Source organism: Chiloscyllium plagiosum, chromosome 1 (assembly GCF_004010195.1).
Source record: "Chiloscyllium plagiosum isolate BGI_BamShark_2017 chromosome 1, ASM401019v2, whole genome shotgun sequence".
NCBI classification, from domain to species: Eukaryota; Metazoa; Chordata; class Chondrichthyes; order Orectolobiformes; family Hemiscylliidae; genus Chiloscyllium; species Chiloscyllium plagiosum.
Window position 1 is genome coordinate 58,039,539 of NC_057710.1, and position 18,892 is coordinate 58,058,430.

Genomic DNA, 18,892 nt, shown 5'->3' on the forward strand with positions numbered 1-18,892 from the left:
TAAATTCATCACTTCCAAATATATATCTAGCTCTCTTTTGAAACCTCCTGCAGATCCCACCTGCACCACTATCCCAGACAGTGTATTCCAAATCCTAACAACTCTCTGAGCAAAGAAGTTTCTCCTTAATTCCTTGCTATCTTGCCAACAAACTCAAAATTGTGACACCCAGTAATTTACATACCAATGCACGAAAGAGAATATCCTCCTTTACACTGACAAAAGTATTTAGAATACTGAACACTTCAATAAGGTCACCTCTTAATCTTCTCTGCTCCAAACAGAATAAGCCCAATTCCTCTTTTACTTGTATCTAAAATCCCCCATTCTGATATCATTCCAGTAAATCTCCTTTGCACTGTCTCTAGGGCTTTAACTCCCTTCCTTAAATAAGGTGCCCAGAAATGATCATAATACTCCAGAAATGGTCTGACCAATGATTTGTACAGGTATAGGATCACTTCGCTGCTTTTGTACTCTATGCCACTATTCATAAACACAAGGATCCGGTAAGCCTTCTTAACAACTGTTTCAACTTGTCTGGCCACCTTCAGTGAATTTCCCAAAAGTGATCCCAGTGTCCCAAAAATGTAAACCCCTCCCTTCTACACCATCCCTCAAGCCGTGCATTTCCCTCCCTGATCTGCCTTTGCCTAAATTGTGAAGCTTTGGGCACACATAGCTTTTCTGGGATTATTATCCTGTAGGTCTTGCATTTCAACTTACTCCCTAACTTCTGAAACTGATCCTGCTCGACCTCCAGTTGTGCAAGCTTGAGTTCCTTACACCAATGGAATGACGATGGGGCAGTGGAATGTAGTGAAAAGACTTCCTTTTGGAGTCTTTCTTTACTGTGAAATTACTGTTGCATAACCTTTTATTGACCAAACATGTAAATGTAACATTACACTTCTATTGCATCTAAATTTGTGCATATCATAAATGTATCTGTATTCAGAGGAGCTCTGCTGTCAGAGTGTGTCTGAATTTGTTGGCACTTCTGTTGTACCTGGGCTTGTTAATACTGATCAATTTCTTAATGGGAGCTGTGTACCCTTGTTTCCCAATACTGTTTGCATGTCTGGATTTGTTAACAGTACTTCATGTTCAGCAGGCAGTTCAGAGTGGCTGAGCTGTAGAACACTCCTTGGTGCTGCTTGACATCATTTTACCATAAAAGGAGAAGTATGGAAAGTATGCTGAGATTACTCAATGCAAAGCACACTTCTCAGTACTTTGTAAGGTGGTTAGGTCTGTTCCCTACTTTGCTTTAAAAGGCAAAAAACATCTTCACTGAGGAATTTGTGACCTCAACACTAACCCCTGAATTAACTGAAAACATAAAGCAGAAATGGGAACAAATTGCATGGTCAGTGTCATAGTTAACCCTTATATTGCCAGGACATTTTTAATGGGATTTTGCTGATCTCCTTCCATGTTCTGAAAAGAGAAATGTTTTCAACCAACTTAACCCTTGTTGCAATCATGCCAGTCCCATTCCTACTGGGCAGGCTAGGTCTTTCTGGTGCTCCTTGTTGAGTGCAATACCATGTGGGAACTGTCTCATTCAAACTGGAAGCTCCCAAGTTTTCTTCTTTAATCTTTGCGTCAGTATTCCCCCTTCAAAGGCATTTAGAAGAAGTCCAATGGGCACCATGTATTCCCTTAAGTTCTTGCACATAAAGCTGTTTATTGTTCATGTGTTATATAGTGAGAACCGGAAGACAATTTTACCATAGCAGCATCACAACTAAGTCTTGTGCCATCCTCATGAGATAGACAGATGGAAAGTACAGAATTCCATGACATGCCCAACATGTAGATGATTGACAAGCTTGAAGCAGTGAGGAAGTGAGTTATAATTAAGTTGCCCTTATATCCAGAGAAACTGAATGGCTGCTCCAGTTAAACTTATAATCAATGATGACCCCAGCATGTTGACGGTATGAAACTTGACAATGGTAATGACATAAAATGGCAAGAAGTGGTGGTCAGACGCTCTTATTGCAGATGATCATTGCTTGGCACTTGTGTGCCACAAATGTTACATGCCACTTTCAGCTCTGAATGGCATTTTGCTGCATGTTGGCATGGTAAATTCACACGCTTCCAGCTGATGACATTTCCTGCTTATACACATTTCACTGGACTGAGGTGCCCTGCTGTGCATCTATTCTTAAGGCTATCTACTAAATTAGGAGAAATAAACTTACGATCTAAATAAAAGCTCACCAGCTGTTCACCATTAGCACACTTTCCTTTGTGCTAATGTCACTTCTCTTTTCATGGGTAGGTTAACTTAAAATGATGTATTTAACTTTTCTCATCTCAGATTTGAACTTTAAAAGTTAAGGAAATTTAAAAAAATAATGGGAGTATTTTAACGCTATTAGAACATAGGAACCGGAGTAGGCCATTCAGCCCTTCAAGCCTATCCTGCCATTTAATGAGATGGTGGCTATCCCTTTTCATTTGATTTTAATTTTGTTTCCCATAGATCTGGTTAATTTATTAATTGGTTCTGTAGTAGAAGTCTTCAGCAATACAAGCAGATACTGTCAGGACCCATAGCTTTCACTATAAACCATGTGCTCAGCCCTTTCTGAATATCGTGGGAATACATCAAGTTCATTCATTACTGTGTTTTATGATCCTGGGGACTTCAGCCGAGGCCAAGATGGATCATCCAATTGGCATTTCCGGCTGAAGGTAGTTATAAATGTTTGTTGTTTGCATTCATATGATGGGTTCTATCAGCACTGAGGATCTGCCCCTTCTAGTTCTTTAATTATCCGTTACTATTCATGACAGGACAGTAGAGCTTTGATCTGATCTATCGATCATATGACCACTTAGCTCTGTCAATCACACACTGTTTCAGCTGTTTAACATGCACGTAGTCTTCAGCAGGCTATGGCATTTATAGGTGCACCTAGGGTTGCTCCCAGAATGCTTTTTGATATATCTTCAATAGACGTGAGTAACATTAAGAGCAATCTTTCTACTGGATTAGAAGGGGGCAAAGGATGCACTCAGCTAAAATGAAGATTGATATTAAGGTTTCCCTGGGCCATTCCACTTGAATGTGTGTGTCACCGATTTTGGTTCTGCCTTGCTCATGTTTATGGAGGGGTCTGGGTCATTGACTATAAGATTTGATTTGCTGTGTGTGTCCATACCAGGCTGTTACTTCATCAGTCTGTGGAACAGCGCCCCAAATACGGCTGAAGCTACCAATATTAGTGCGGACAACTTGCAAGATTGACTGGACTGGTCGTGCCTATGTTGTCCCTGAATCAAAGCCAAATTGTTGTTGCTGTATCACCATAGTCTTGTCAGACCATAGAGTTGCTCTCATTAGAGAGAAGTGACTGGTGGTGATATAACCCAAGTGCCACCAGACCTTAGACAAGGGGTGAGGTTGAGAAGAAGAGTCCTTCATGGTAGCCTCAAATTAGAGATGGGAATTGAACCCACGCTGTTAGCGTCACACTGCTCCAGTAAACCAACGATCCAGCCAACTGAGCTAAACCGATTCCCAAAGCCAAGTGATCTGATATCATAATTCTTACACATTTCTGTTGAGTTTGTGTCATGTATAAGATTCTGCAGGTAAGGACATTTGTGTTCTACAAACCTTCATGTCGTCCAATGGTTTGACAGTCAATATTAATAACACGTTTTTTTTAAGATTCCAGATTTATTTAATCCACTGAATTTAAATTCCTCAGCTGCCATGCTGAAGTTTGTCTGTGAATCAATAGTCTAGTTGTCTGAAATACCAGATCAGTAACACAGCAATACCAATTAAACAACTTACTGGTATTCACACCTGATCATAGGTTATTTACATAAGGGATAACTTGTAGGCAGTGCTGGTAGAATCACACACCAAGAATTGGGGCTTTCTGTAAACAACTAAAATTGGAGGGATCTTTCATACTTTAAAGTTACTGGCATATTCAGGTCTCAGCCTAATTTACTGCTCATCCGACTGCAGTTGTGACAGGAATACATATGAAGGTAATGAATTTTCGGCTCAGAGCCTGGCTATTCTTCCTGTTGCTGCAGAGGTCATTTCTGAAGACAAGAAAATGCTCACATCAGCTGATATTTGAAATTTTTGCTCCTTGAATTTCATACAGACTGGCAATTGTGTTTCCAGATTCTGCTCCTGAGCTGGGGGAACCAGCAATTCTGGCTGGAATTATTTGCCTGTCCAGGGTACAACAGCCTAAACTGACCTCAACATCCAAACAAAGCATTCCACCTCCAATCAGCAGGCTAAATTGAAACAGGGGCAGCAGGTAAGGTGGTAGTGGCAGAAACTCTCATAACATTTAAGTAGTATAGGTACACGATCCTTGATCCGAAATCCCGAAATCCGAAAAGCTCAAAGTCCAAAATTGTTTTTGTGGTGTGTGGAGCATCGTTTTGGCGTGTGAACAGATGACCCAACTCCACACCCACTCTAACCACGTCACTCAGTTGTGACATGGCAGCATGGCCCAGCACTGACAGGCGTCAATTGTGTCTCAGCACTCGTACTATTCACACATGCATCTGCTATTAGTAATTCTTTTTTATTTCACTGTGAAAATGTAATTTATTCCAAAATCCAAAAAATTCCAAATTTCGAAAAACAACTGGCCCTGAGGATTTTGGATTAAGGATTGCTTACCTGTATTTAGATGTGCACTTGCAATGTCAAAATAGCTATGGCCAAGTGCTGGAAAACAGGATCAGAATAGTTAGGTGGTTAATTTTGACTGGTATGAACGTGAAGGCCACAGATCCTTTTCTGGCCTATAGATGTCTGTTACTGACTGAGATACATGAGAATACCATCATCTGCCTCCAAGCCATTCAACATCCTGACTTGAAAATGTATTTTCATTCCCTCACTGTTGCTGCATCCAAGTCCTGGAATTCCCTTTGTAAGGGCACTGTGGGTCTACCTACAGCAAATGGATTGCGGTGGTTAAAGAAGGCAGCTTAAGGGAAAGGGGTGGGCAATAAATGCTGGATTTGCCATGGCATCCACATCCCAGGAAGGAATAAAGAAAACCTGATCTACTCTTAATATTGGAAATGGAGTAAATCTCACTGCGTCTTCGCTACAAAAATCTCTCTGTTCAGTCAGAGTCATAAGTCAGGACTTTGTTTGGAGCAGCTCTAGTCCCTTTTGCCAGCACAGCAATGTAATTCATATGTGTGCCTCACTCTGAGGCAGTTATGTAGTAGGGAAGGAGCAGATCCAAGAAAATCCCCAGTCATAAACTTTTTCTCCTGTGCAACAGCGGCATACTACATGTAGAAAATGTGATTTCCTTGGGTTCTCATGTCGATCCACATTCTCAAAGTGTTCACGGTGCAGGGAACAGAACCAATGTCCTGTTGCTTCAAACAAGGTTGACAGGGAATACGCATCCTGAAAAACAGTGTTCATAAACCCAGCTTCTTGAAGAGAAATTGAGTAAAGCCAAGTACTTGGTTATGTTAATGGTACTTGGAAGCTGTTAACTACATATTAGATTGCTTCCAATTGGGACTAAGCACATTGATTGTAGTAATTACACTTCTCTTGATAGTTTCGTTATTCTTTAAAAGGAATATTCTAGAGGTAATAAGCAGCTTATCATTCTCCAGCATGATTGTTTCTTCAGACATAACACTTCCAATCACTATCTTATTTGGCTGTAGTCTGAGACTGGTTTAAAGAAGTGTTTCTATAAGAATTGCTGCCAATTGCTGTTAGATTTGAGGGTAAGATTGAGAGCACCCAGGTGAAACACACAGAGGGACATTCTATCCATTAATTTAACTGACAGACAATCAGACAGGCTTCCCTCCTCATGGGCATTCCTTCTATCTCCAGTTTAAGCGAATTATCTGTTTCATTATCCAAAATGCCAAGGTGAAGGCACAGGAAAAGGCTGAGTACACAGAAGAAGGATGCACTGGTGACTAAAACAGTGAATGAAGACAAATGCCCCCTCAGCAGTGAACAGACTTAGTCAAGTCTCTCCTGGTCGTGTTTGTGTTTTAAAGAGAAAAGCCTCCTGTTCTCTTCCGACTAAGCTCCACACATTTACCTATTCAAGCTAATCACTTTTCTTCCTGAATAAAGACATTCATAACATATTAAAAAAACTGAAGATAAACCCAAGATATCACATCAAAGTGAATGAGGAAACTAGGATTAGAGGAAACATTTAGTGCCATGAATAATCCAATTTAAACAGAATAAAGAATCTCTTGTGATGATTTTGCAGTTAATCCACAACTACTTATTCCCTCAACGGTGTCTTTACCAGCTTTAAGTGCTTGTTCTGACATTTCTCTTATGCTTTTGGCTCTTATTCTTGTGTTTCTCTCTCAATGTCATTTTTTTCCCCTTTTTTTCTTTGTCTCTGTGTTTCTCTCTTTTTCTCTTTTCAGGTCAGGGGAAGAGTTCGGTGTGGTGTGGGGTGCTGAAACAATATCATGAACAACTGCAAGTTATCTTGCACACTGAGGGGGTGAGGGTTGTGGTAAAAGTAACACTTTCAGTATTTCCCAATCATGCCTACTTTCCTCCACTCCCTTCATAGAATTGTTCCCATTACTTTCTTCCTGTTCCCACCAAAGCCACACTTTGGAACAACCTCTGCAGCTGGCGAGAGCTCTGGAAAAGCCTCTGTTGGGGGTATGGCACTCATTTGTGATCACTGTTTTGGGAAGGATCAAACTGTTGGTGTGCCATGGTTCATCTTGGTGAAAGATTCATTAGGCAGGTTTTCGCCACCTTCTTCTTCCCTGGCCACCATCTACAGGACCCTGGGTCTCATGACGAAAACCACTTGGTGGTCTAACAAGAATAGCTCCTTGTCTTAAACAGGATGAGTTTACTGCAAGGTTTGTGAAGGTTTGTAGCTCAGGTTGAGGTTTAGGGTGTAGGTTTGCTCGCTGAGCTGTAGGTTTGATATCCAGATGTTTCATTACCTGGCTAGGTAACATCATCAGTGGCGACCTCCAAGTGAAGCGAAGCTGTTGTCTCCTGCTTTCTATTTATGTGTTTGTCCTGGATGGGGTTCCTGGGGTTTGTGGTGATGTGGAAATGACATCACCACAAACCCCATCCAGGACAAACATATAAATAGAAAGCAGAAGACAACAGCTTCGCTTCACTTGGAGGTCGCCACTGATGATGTTACCTAGCCAGGTAATGAAACATCTGGATATCAAACCTACAGCTCAGCGAGCAAACCTACACCCTAGGATGAGTTTACTGCATGGTAGTAGTTCAGTACATGTTACTTTGCTGTGGTTGACATTGTTACTGGAACTATGAAGCAGGGCCTCAATGCAAGTTCAAATCATCATATTGATTAATGCATAGTATTCTGCTCAGTTTGAACCCTTTCAGAACTTTCATACACTTTTATAACAATGACTTGGTAGGCGATTGACTGGAGAGTGCTGCTGCAAGGATTATAAGGGTCACCAAACCATTGGACAGCTCTCTCATACCAGAGTTGGTTTAACCTGAGGGTTACCATGCCTCAGGCAAGGGGAGAGGTTGAGAACGAGAATCCTTCATACAGTCAGTTAGCTGGATGTCTGGTTTGCAATACAAAGTGATATCAACAGAATGGTTTCAATTTCTACACCGGCTAAAGAAATGGTGGTCCTTCGTTCTCAACCTCTCCCCTCGCTTGAGGCATACTGACCCTCAGATTAAACCACCATTCTCTTTCCCTCCCTTTCTCGATCTAACAAGAGCAGCCTGAGGTTCTGGAAAAACCTCAGTGATGTTATTTTTATAAGGGTTACTTCATAAGATCAGCTTGTGTATAATCAGGTGAATGAACATTAATAAGTTTTATTGAATAAAACTACAGATGAGAGATGGTGAAAGCCAATCTGTCCAAGACCCTGTACTCTGATCTAATTGAGATGTTTGTGATTTAAAGATTTTTACAGGATATATAGGAAGAAACTGGAGTATTATCTTATGGTGGAGGAGAGGGAGAAACAACTTTTCCCTTTCCTCAATAATTAAAATATTCTCTTAACTTTAGAAAATGTAAAAGCCAAAACAAACAGGCAGTTTGATCACTGCTTTGTTTTTTGCACACAGACTTGCACATACATAAGCACATGTAAACTCTCACATACACACTCACACATGTACACACTTACCCACACACAATGAAGCTCACTGTTTGTGATCAGGCAGCACTCTGTAAATTCACACTTTGAAGGATCAACAACAGCTCATTTATATAGCACCTTCATCACAGTCTTCACAGCACTTCAGAGGATTTCGCACCAAGCCACGTGGAAAATATTCAAACAGTCAATTAATGTTGGAAGAGGTAGATTTTAAGGAGTTTTAAAGAAATAAGCTATATAGATGCAAAGTAAAGTAGTGCAATTGGGAGTTTTATGAAAGCTATTTCAGAGCTTAAGGCTTTTGGCAGCTGCTGGCCTGGTCTGGAGTGATTTAAACTGAGGATGCTCAAGAAGCTAGAATTGGAGGAGCAGCAGTATCGAGATGGGCTGCAGGGCTTGAGATGACAGAGATAGGGCAGGTCATGGATTTGAAAGTGAGAATGAGAATTTTAAACTGCTAGATTTTGCTTAGCCAGTATAGTTCAGCAATTGAGCACAGGGGAACAGGACACTGAATTTGAACAACCACAACAGAGCTTTGAATGACTTCATGTTTACACAGAGTAGAACATGGAGTCAAGCAAGGCATGCTTTAGAATACTCAAGTTCAGAGGCAACATAGACATAGATAAAAATTTCCGTTGAAGATGAGCTGAGCCAGGAGCAAAGTCAGGCAATATAAAGGGGATGGAAATCTGTGATCTTAGTTATGATTGGGCAATGGAGAGTCATGTCAATGGCACCACAGGGGCAAACAGCAGGTTCAGTCAACTGGCAAAGTGACAAGGTTGTGGCTAGGAACTACAGTTACTGCCAGGAACTGAAGTAATTGGCTTTGGTATCCCAATATTTAGAATAAATTTCTGCCCTGCCATTACTGAAAGCCGAACAATCTACATGAAAATGTCAAGAGAGAGAAAGAGAGAAGGAAAGAAGGTAATGTGAGCAGTTAGGGTTATATTTTCTATGGCCTGTGTCGTTAATATCTATATGAAAGGTAACAGTATGTATTTTAATGATGTCACTGCAGGGCAGCTTGTACTTGAGAAATAGGAGAGACCATAGATGGATCTTCACTTGGGCACCAAAGGAGGTAACAGCACAGAGGCAGGGAGATAAACTACTCAAAAATAAGGTCCTGGTTAATTCTGGATAGACAAGAGTGGAACACGGTAAGTGCAGATCCAGCCACAGAAGGGCGGTTGGAGGAAGATGGTGTGATCAACCATGTCAAAGCGAATATGAGGAAGGACTAAAGACCTTGTAAAGAGAAGGAATCAAAGGTTTTCAGGTGAAAATTTAAACTGTGCAGAATTTACAAGGAGGAAGCTGGCTTACCACCCCCAGAGGGAAAGAAAGTCAGCAACCAGCTGGCCAGGAGAATCCGGAGTCTGTCCTTCCACAATAATTTACTGCGAGAGGCCTCCATTACTGGAAACAGGAGATTTGCCCTTCTCCTATTGGAGAGGAGCTGCCGGCCATTCTGACTAGCCAACAGCCTTGGGACCCTCCAACCACATGGAATTAATGTGGATTTCACCAGTTTCCTCATTTCCCCAAACCCCACCTTATCCCAGATCCAACCATCCAACTCAGCACCGCCTTCTTGAACTGTTCTTCCTTCCTACCTATCCACTCCACCCTCCTCTCTGACCTATCAACATCACCCCCCCACCTTCATCTACCTGTCACATTCCCAGCTACCTCCCCCCAGCCCCACACCCCCTCTCATTTAAATCTCAGTCCCCTAGGGCCACCCCCTCATGCCTGATGAAGATCTCATGCTCGAAACATCGACTCTCCTGCTCCTCGGATGCTGCCTGACCAGCTGTGCTTTTCCAGCATCACACTCTTCGACTCTGATCTCCAGCATCTGCAGTCCTCACTTTCTCCCAACTGAATACAGTGCCAGGTAAATGAGGGCATTAGCGTGGGGACAGTATGGTCACCTTAGGGACAGCTGCAAAGGTGGGTTTTAAAATCCAGGTGGGCAGGAAGAAACAACAGTACTATCTTCCAGGGCTGCAGAGGGTGTGGAAGCAGTAACAAAAGGGCACCTTTCAAAGATGGGAATCCTTAACTTCCTCACCATCCTTTTGAAAACTTCATGTTTTTAAAAAATATGCTGCCCACTTGAGCACATTATGGACTGCACTGGGTAACATTGAGGTCAACTGAGCTTTTAACAAGCTCCATTAATCCTTAATTAGTTATTTATTTTTAATCAGTGATTTATTTACCTGCAGTAGGCAGGCTGCCTAATTCGCTTGTCTGTATTGAGAGGGTGAGTTTGGAGGGGGGTTAGTGGGAAGGTGGCACACTGGACATCTTTTGCCATTCTCTCCTCTTGTCCCATGAAAATGTACCCTGCAGCCCAACAATGTTCAGACTTTGCAAATACAGGAAGCGTTTCATGCATTACATAAATGTTAACACAGGAATTTATAATAGGAAGAATGGTGACACCAATATGTGACAAAGAGCATGTTAGCTTTTTTAGACAGGAAATGCATGCAGATGCAGGATATTTAAGAGTTAACTCGTCTATTTCCTGTGCTGTAGATAGGAGTTTGTGTTGATAGGAGTAGAACCAAAGTAAAGAGAGGTGGCATACATAAGTGTGGACCAGTTGGATGGATGACCTATTTCTGTAAATCCTAGATACTGGTAATTTTATCTGTTGTACAGTAGGAGTCAAAACCATGTCCGGTCTTCAGCTAAAAAGGGCAGTGTGCAACTATATCAACACATACAGGAATAGCTCAGTTGCTAATCTAACACCCTTTATTCTGTGTATGTGTTATTCCTATTTGACAGTGTAAATAATTCAGTAATCTGGATGAGTAATTCTGATGCCCAGGTTAATGTTTCTGGGGTCTCACCATGGCAGATGGTGGAATTTAAATTCAATGAATAAATGTGGAATCAAAAGCTATTCTTCAGTGATCATTAGTTGTTGTAAAAACCTATCTGTTTCACTAATGTCCCTTCCGGGAATGAAATCTGATATTATTACTTGGTCTGGCTTTTTTGTGATTCACAGAGACATTTACTGCCTTCTGATGTTGTCTTGCAAGCCACTCAGTTCAAGAGCAAGTAGGGATGGGCAATAAATGCTGGCCTCACCAGTGATACCACAACCCATGGAAAAATAAAAAAAAGAGAATAAAATGTACTGAAGATGGGAAATAAGAAAGTGACTGTTGGTTGGATTCTCTCTACGTTGCAGGCCAAAGCACTACAAAGGCAAGTAGTTATGGCACCACAATTGCCAAGATGGTGAATTATACAATGTTAAATATATCAGGGTCATTTATTATCATGGTGAACATAGGCATATACAATGAAACAAGTTAACAGGAAGTGTGTACAGCCCTAACCAATGTATTGCAGGTAATAACTTCAAGGAATTATTTTGCACAAAAAGGTAATAAATATTTTGTGTAACTTGACTCTTTATCATTTCTCACACCAACACATCCATCCAAGCCAATTCAACATTGGCCCTTTTACTGCCTCACTTCACACTAAGGCCTGAAACACTTCTTCAGATGTAACTATGATTGACTTGTGATTCTTTAAATCTATTTCACTGCTCACATGGCAGTCCCTGTAGACAAGAGACATCAATGAAAGGCTGAGCAATTGCTTTGCAGAACAGCTCCTTCAGTCTATAAGTGTGAGCCTGAATTTCTGGTAGTCCGTCATTTTGATTCTATCTCCATTCCCACTCTGACCTTTCTGCATTAGCTTCCTGTTATAGTGAAGCTCAATGCGGGGACAACTAAATCTGTTTCCTGCTATTCCCTTTAAAATAGAAAGCCACTGACAGTGTTCCTCATTCTCATCCAATTGTATTTTCATTACTTCCATGGTACAGACACAAAGCTGGTGCCAACATGTGCCAGCCAAACTCGTCCGTCTGGATTTAGCCAGCAATGCCCTCTAGTGGTTTAAACTTAAAGTAACACATGAAAATGAAAACGATAAAGATTGATTCACATCATGCCCTTCACAACCTCAATGCCTTACAAAGCACGAGAAAGCCCATTAATTATAGTTATACAATGTAGGAGACAACCAATCTTCTCTCAGCAAGCGTACAAAACAACAGTGTGATAATGGACAGATAATCTTCTTTATGGAGTTGACTGAAGGATAAATATTGACCAGGACCTCGTGGTGGTCTCTAAAGCTCTGCTCCCCTGCCCTGGATCTGTTACATCGCCCTGGCAGGGAAGGTGGGCCCTTGCTTTAATATCTCAATGGAAAGTTGGCAGGAAGTAGATGCCCAATAGATAGTGCAGTGCAAGAGAGTTGCTGCTTCAAAATTCAATCACTAATCCTAGTTAGTTTATTTTTCACTTTCCTTCTACTGATGAAGTTTGATTCATATGGGAGACCATGAAAAAGATATTGAAGTTTGTTAAAAATTCTCAATGTTCAGGGTGTCCAAACTTCTTTTGCAGAGGGACCATATTTCAATACTTTTTCTCACTCACATGGTCCGAGAACAAAGTTTGGAAAAATAAGAGATTAGAAATTCATTGACCCTGGTCCATAGAATGTATGTTGGACAACTGTGTTAGAAACAACCGATTTTACCTTACAGTTCTGATTAAGGTTTCGGTTTGTAACATCACATGACTTGCTGAGTATATGGATTCTTTTCCATTTCCCTTGTGTATCTTTGATATCTGTTCAAAATGCATGTGCTCAAGACGACCAGAGCTCTTGAACATATTTGATTATAGGTGTTTAATTAGTTAATGCACACTTAGTGACCATGAAGTCCCAGTGAGATCCATTACAGCTGCTGAGGGGATTACAGAATTAGAAGGAGATACTGCAAGGCTCACACTCTGATTTTCAGAAATAACCAAAGGATGCCACCGGATCTGGATACAGCTCAACCAACTGAGATGTGGCCAAGAAAGACAAAATGCTGGAGAAACTCAGCAGGCCTGGCAGCATTTGTCAAGATAGAAATAGAGTTTACATTTTGTGTCCAATATAAAGAGTCAAAGCAACTCTGTTTCTCTCTTGACAGATGCTGCCAGGTCTGCTGAGTTTCTCTAACATTTTCTGTGTTTATTCTAGATCTCCACTATTGGTTTTTCTTTGAGATGTCAGTGAACACACAGGGAATGCCAGACTGTGCCAGCCAAGAGGATTGTGTGCTTGCCACTGGCTGGTAAGCAGGCCAGTTAAAAATGCTGGCACGTCAGCTTGTGATCTGCATGCTGTACATTGGACACCACTGCTTGAGACAGACGTAGCTTAACATATAATGTGTTCAACCAGTTTGTCAGTGAATGGATTTAAAACAAAACATGAGAATGACTCCAGCAACCCAAACAGAACAGTGACCCCCAAAATACCTACAGCAAAACTGGGCTCAGCAGGAGACCGGCAAGCTTGTTTCATTGCTACGATAGCTGATCCTTTAGAGAGAGGGCAACTCACAAGGTATTACCTGCACCTTTGGAGACAGTGATGTACTACATTTATATAAGGTCTGTCCTACTGTTAACTGATCCTGTGGTGGAGTTAATTCAAAAGGTATTGCATTATCAAAATCACTCACGTCAGTCGCTTTCTTCTCTGCTATTTCCAATTTCCCATGAGTATCTCGCAAGGATTCAGAGCACTTGTCAAGCTCATCTTCAGTTGCTTTTTGCTTCTTTTGCAAGCTAATAATCTCTTCTTCCAGCTAATAAAATCAAAGATAACATTAATATGTTTAAGAACATCCAACAATACAACAGAAAATATACCTGATCAGTCACTTACCAGTGTGCATTTAATTTTTGGCTATTTTATTGTTAAATACTAACAATACGTGTGATTCAGTTGGTAACAGATTTGCTTCAGTCTCTGAATCCAAGTCCCACTCTGGGGCTTCTGTGCAAAGATCAGGGCCAACACTGGGCATTACTGAGACAGTGTTGCACTGTCTGAGGAGCTGTTTCTCAGTTGACATGTGAAACTAAGGCTTCATCTGCCTATTTGTGTAGGTGCAAATGATTCCTTGGCATTATTTTGAATTAGAGCAGCAAAGTTATCCCTTGGCCAATTCTTATCCCGCAGTCAACATCACAAAACAAGTAAATTGTCCAACTATTACCAGAGTTGTGGGAGTTTGCTGAGCACAAATTAACTTCAATGTTTTTGACATAATAACAACAACACGTCAAAAATATTTATTTGATTTTAAGCACTTTTAAACACCAGAGATGTCTGGGGGCCATAAAAGTACAAAATAGATGCAAGTCTTTCTTCTATCTTTTTATAACGTGGAGGTGCCAGTGATGGACTGGGGTGGACAAAGTCAAAAATCACACAATGCCAGATTATAGTCCAAAAGGTTCCGAAAGCTTGCGGTTTCAAATAGACCTATTGGACTGTAACCTAGTGTCGCGGGATTTTTGACTTTATCATTTTATAACATTTACTCAATAAATTTGACATTTCCCCACTTTTAAAATATATCATCAGATCCTTTGTGGTTATTAGTTGCCACAGATGGGGGATGGATGGTAGTCTGTGCTCTATCTCTGTATGTCTCTCTCTCTCTCTCCCTCCCACCACGATGGTGGGTTTGCAGAGGGACAAGACTATTTGATTATGATGGCAAATCTGGTCATGGCCTTTCCACTTCCGACTGAATTGAGTTACCACTACTTGAGGCCCTTAAGTGACCAATTCATGACCACTTTAGGGCATTTTTTAAAACAAAATGTATTCAAATTCACCATCTGCAATGTTGGGACTCAAACCTATAACTTCACAGCATTAAACTTGGCCTCATGGATTGTGTGAGTCCAGTGCTATTGTCACTTCACCACTGTCTCTCCTCACTTCAGGTCTCAGGCCAGCACTGCTGGATTGATCCAGCTGCAGGCAGCTCTCACCCGGTGCTGTACACAGCAGCTAGAAACAGCTGGCCACCTCCTGGGGTGACACGGGAGGGGGAGATGCACTTTTATCCAAACCCCTCATCAGCTGATTCCTGCTCCTACCACCCCCCACCCCCCAGGCTGGCTGGTGACCTCGCCATCCTCTGCCCTGCTTGTGGCCTGGTGGACCTTTCCATATACAGGCACAGTGAGTCTCACATCAGCTCTCCAGATCACTGCGTCTTCTCAATCAAGGCTCCACCATGATCTCAGTATTGCTGAGGTAAGAAAACTGATCTAGGGCTCTCTATCATTAGGTGCTCCATGAGGGTGGATGGTGACTGAGTTGCTTGGGTGCTCCATGAGGGTTGGTGAATGAGTTGCCTGTGATGCCTCCTGTAGTCGGATTACCTGCTGCCATTTTGTCTAGATTCATACTTGAACTTCAGTGACCTGGCTGAGGCATCAGAAAGCTGTACCGATGTGAGGTACAGCTTTCAAAAGCAGTAGTGAGGGGTGGGGGATAGTTAGACCCAGTCTCGGACCTAGAGCTGAAGGATTTTCTCCCTGTGACTGCTCATCAAGAACCGGCCTTTCTATCACATAGACTCAACACATTAACAGAAGGGGAGAGGGAAATCCAGAGCCATCTACCAGCTCCAGTCACAGTGACTGTCCTACTGGACCCCACAATGAGGTGTTGCTTCTGATCCGAGGCTGACAGCAGGTACTGCAGCCTGCCAGGGAGCCTGGCACATTGCCCCTTTAACACAGGCTCCTGGACCAGTTAAGGGCGTTCCCTTGGCTTCCCCCTGAGGCGCGCCCAGCCACAGTGTGCAGTCTAGGCGCACAGTAAATTCAGAACGAATTGAAGGTCTGGTTTGGTTTCTACAAGGTTCCACAAACGTGGGCGGTGATAGACTTTGTTACAGAATGAATTTTACTGACCCCCTCCCCCATTCCAATTACTTCAATCCTTGAAGGACCCTCCTATTCCATTATTAACAGTTTAAAACGTGATGCTGCCTGCAGATATTGATAAAAACTAAAATACCATGGAGTTAATCACTGAACAAAGCGGCCTTCCCCGAGGTGAGAGCCGGGCTGACTAACTGACTGGGGGGGGGAATGTAGTCACTTGTACAAACTGCCTTTCCAAATAGACATTGTGTTCCATTCATTCCCCACCTGCAGGCACCTGTCCTCCGCTGCTTTCTTGTCCACTTCTGCCTGGTCAGCTTTGTCCATTGCATTTTCTTTTTCCAGCTTCAACATTTGCATCTTCTTCTTAAGGGCATCCATGGTGCTCTGATTGCTTTACGCTTTAGTTTGAAGGGTTTTTTTTAAAAAAGGGAAAGCCAACCCTGTCTGTGTGGGAGTTGACTGGAAGCCGAGTCTGTGATGTGCTGCTGCAGAGTTTTACCCTGGAGTGTGTGGCGGCGGAGGCAGTGCGGGAGAAATAAGGAGTTGGGGAGAGGAGGCTGGATTTCCGGGCAAAAGGAACCGAAATCCAATGACTTCTTTTGGAAAGGGCTGAGGGGATGGTGGCGAGTGTGAGAGGGGGCGGTGCTGTGCCACATCGCTGAGATGGGACGTGGCTTCTTTGTCAGCTACAACTCTGCCCGTCTTTGGGAGTCTCTGACTCAGTGAAACTCAGCCAGATGGAGAGAAAGGAATGTGTCTGCTTCTACTCTTTATACGAAACCCATGTCTATGGTTCAGTCTCTCCGTACAAACAGGCTGGGAGAACTCTCCAGCTCAGCTCTGTAACCCCAGGCAACCCCTGTACTTCCACATACATCGCCCAAGCCAAAAAGCAGCTATTGCCGAGTTGTCCTTAATAAATCACACATTTCTATTCCTTTCCTTTTTACTTCGTTCTTTCAATCCACTTAATAGTCTTCATCCTTTCAGCTTTGATTGGTCTGTGTCTCTGGGTAAGGAGTAAGGGCACTGTAGTCACAGGTTTATTATCCCCAGTGTCAAATCCCTCCAGGCTCCAAGAGATGCAGAAGGAAGGCAGGTCAGTGGAGTTGAGGTACTGTTAAAACCATGATTGAACTGAATGGTGGGAAGTTTTACTCTGCATTACTCCTGTTCCCATATTCTTCCCCCTATGTTGGGTAGGGGGATGTTTTACAGTTGCCACAAATCACAGCATCTTCCAGCAATCATACACCATTGGATTAATGATCAGCTCACAGCACCAACTCCATTCCTCCACTGTTGATTTGATTCCTGTCCCTGGCTGTTCTCAAAGGTTGATGGAACCTATTTACCATTTCTGTGTCCCAGTTGAGTCTGTGCTGAGATCTAAATCTTTCCCATTCAAAGAGAGCTCTGTAATCACTGGTTCCTCAGCCCATTGTACCACTAAGACACATAGCCATGCTTAATTGTCTCTAGAGATTATTCCAATACTCTCCAAAGCAATCTCCCATTCCCTGCACCTCACCCCACCCACCAAATTTCTCCCAGCCCTGAAGGGATTTAAAATTGGAGGTGACCATCTTGCAATTGACCAGTGGGATACAAAGTCCTCTGGGGATGCAGACGTATTGGAAAGATGAGACCCTCCAACTGGATTAAAATAATTTAATAAAACTAGATAAAATAGAAATGTGAAGGATAATTCTCGTTCTCCATACTCTACCCTGTGCATACTCATTAGTCTTTCCTGGCCTTGCTGACCCAGCATCAGACCTAGAGCTGAAGGATTTTCTCCCTGTGACTGCTCATCAAGAACCGGCCTTTCCATCACATATACTCAACACATTAACAGAAGGGGAGAGGGAAATCCAGAGCCATCTACCAGCTCCAGTCACTGTGACTATCCTACTGGACCCCACAATGAGGTGTTGCTTCTGATCCGAGGCTGACAGCAGGTACTGCTGACTTGTACTGACTCCTGCTCATCCAGTACCTTCAATTTAAAATTCTCATCTTCAAATTTAAATTCTGGCCCTTCACTTCTTCTGTACTTTCTCAAATCCTCCAACCTTCCAAATGCACCACCCTCCTCCACCACTGGCACCTTGCCATCCCTGACTGAATTCATTGTGCTTTCAACTGTTGATGTTCTAAGCCCTTGAATTATTTTCTAAGTCTGTATAACGGCATTCATTCAAGACCATCCTTAAAATCAATTTCTTTGACCAAGCTTTTAATAATCCCATTTCATATTTATTGGTTTGGCTTGGCATCAATTTTAGTCAGCTAATATTTATGTGAAGAGTTATAGGTGCTATAAAAATGCAAGTTATTGTTGTTCCCTGCTGTCTGCAGATCGCTAAGAGGTGTGCTCTTAGTGAATACAACCACACCATTCAAATCTCTTTTTCGAAATCACCTCATTCCTGCTACTTCTCCTATCCCAGTCTCTAATTCTTACTGAAATATGTCTGCAGTTCCTCTTCTGACTGTCAGATTGTGGAAGGCAAGGACAAGGCATCGGAAACAATTTCATTAGTATGGGAGAATTAAGTCTGAACAGAAAGTGTGAATAGTTAAAATATCTGATGCTTTTCAGTTCTATGGTATTGTTTGGATAAAACATTTTCATGCACATAATACTGCAGCAGTGTTCACACTGAATATTATCAATTATTCATGATATATTCTTCAAAATAGGTGAATGCTATAGGCAAAGACTTTAAGCATCTCTGACAGGATTCTAAATCCTGCTTTTACTTGCTACATCTGTAGTGCTAAGTTCTTTGTCAATTATTGATAATTTTGACTTGAATAAGCAAATGAGGGATTAAATTATATTCTGTTTATTTGCAGTTAGTTAGAGTCATAGAGTGATAGAGATGTACAGCATAGAAACAGACCCT

At 42.1% G+C, this 18,892-nt stretch overlaps 1 protein-coding gene across 4 annotated transcripts in view; it reads right to left on the reverse strand.

The window, feature by feature from the left end:
* Window positions 1–16,552, reverse strand: part of LOC122548517 (tropomyosin alpha-1 chain-like) — a 108,628-nt gene extending 92,076 nt beyond the window's left edge. The window contains exons 1-2 of one of the 4 annotated variants that reach the window (XM_043687294.1): window positions 16,245–16,504; window positions 13,745–13,870 (exon numbers count right to left, since the gene is read on the reverse strand). In XM_043687294.1, the coding sequence (XP_043543229.1) occupies window positions 13,745–13,870; window positions 16,245–16,358 (240 nt within the window). In that variant the 5' untranslated portion in view covers window positions 16,359–16,504. Of the gene's footprint in view, window positions 1–13,744; window positions 13,871–16,244 lie in introns of all 4 variants that reach the window. The other 3 variants (XM_043687304.1, XM_043687286.1, XM_043687278.1) reach the window with 3 other exon arrangements.
* Between the last annotated feature and the right edge of the window lie 2,340 nt (window positions 16,553–18,892).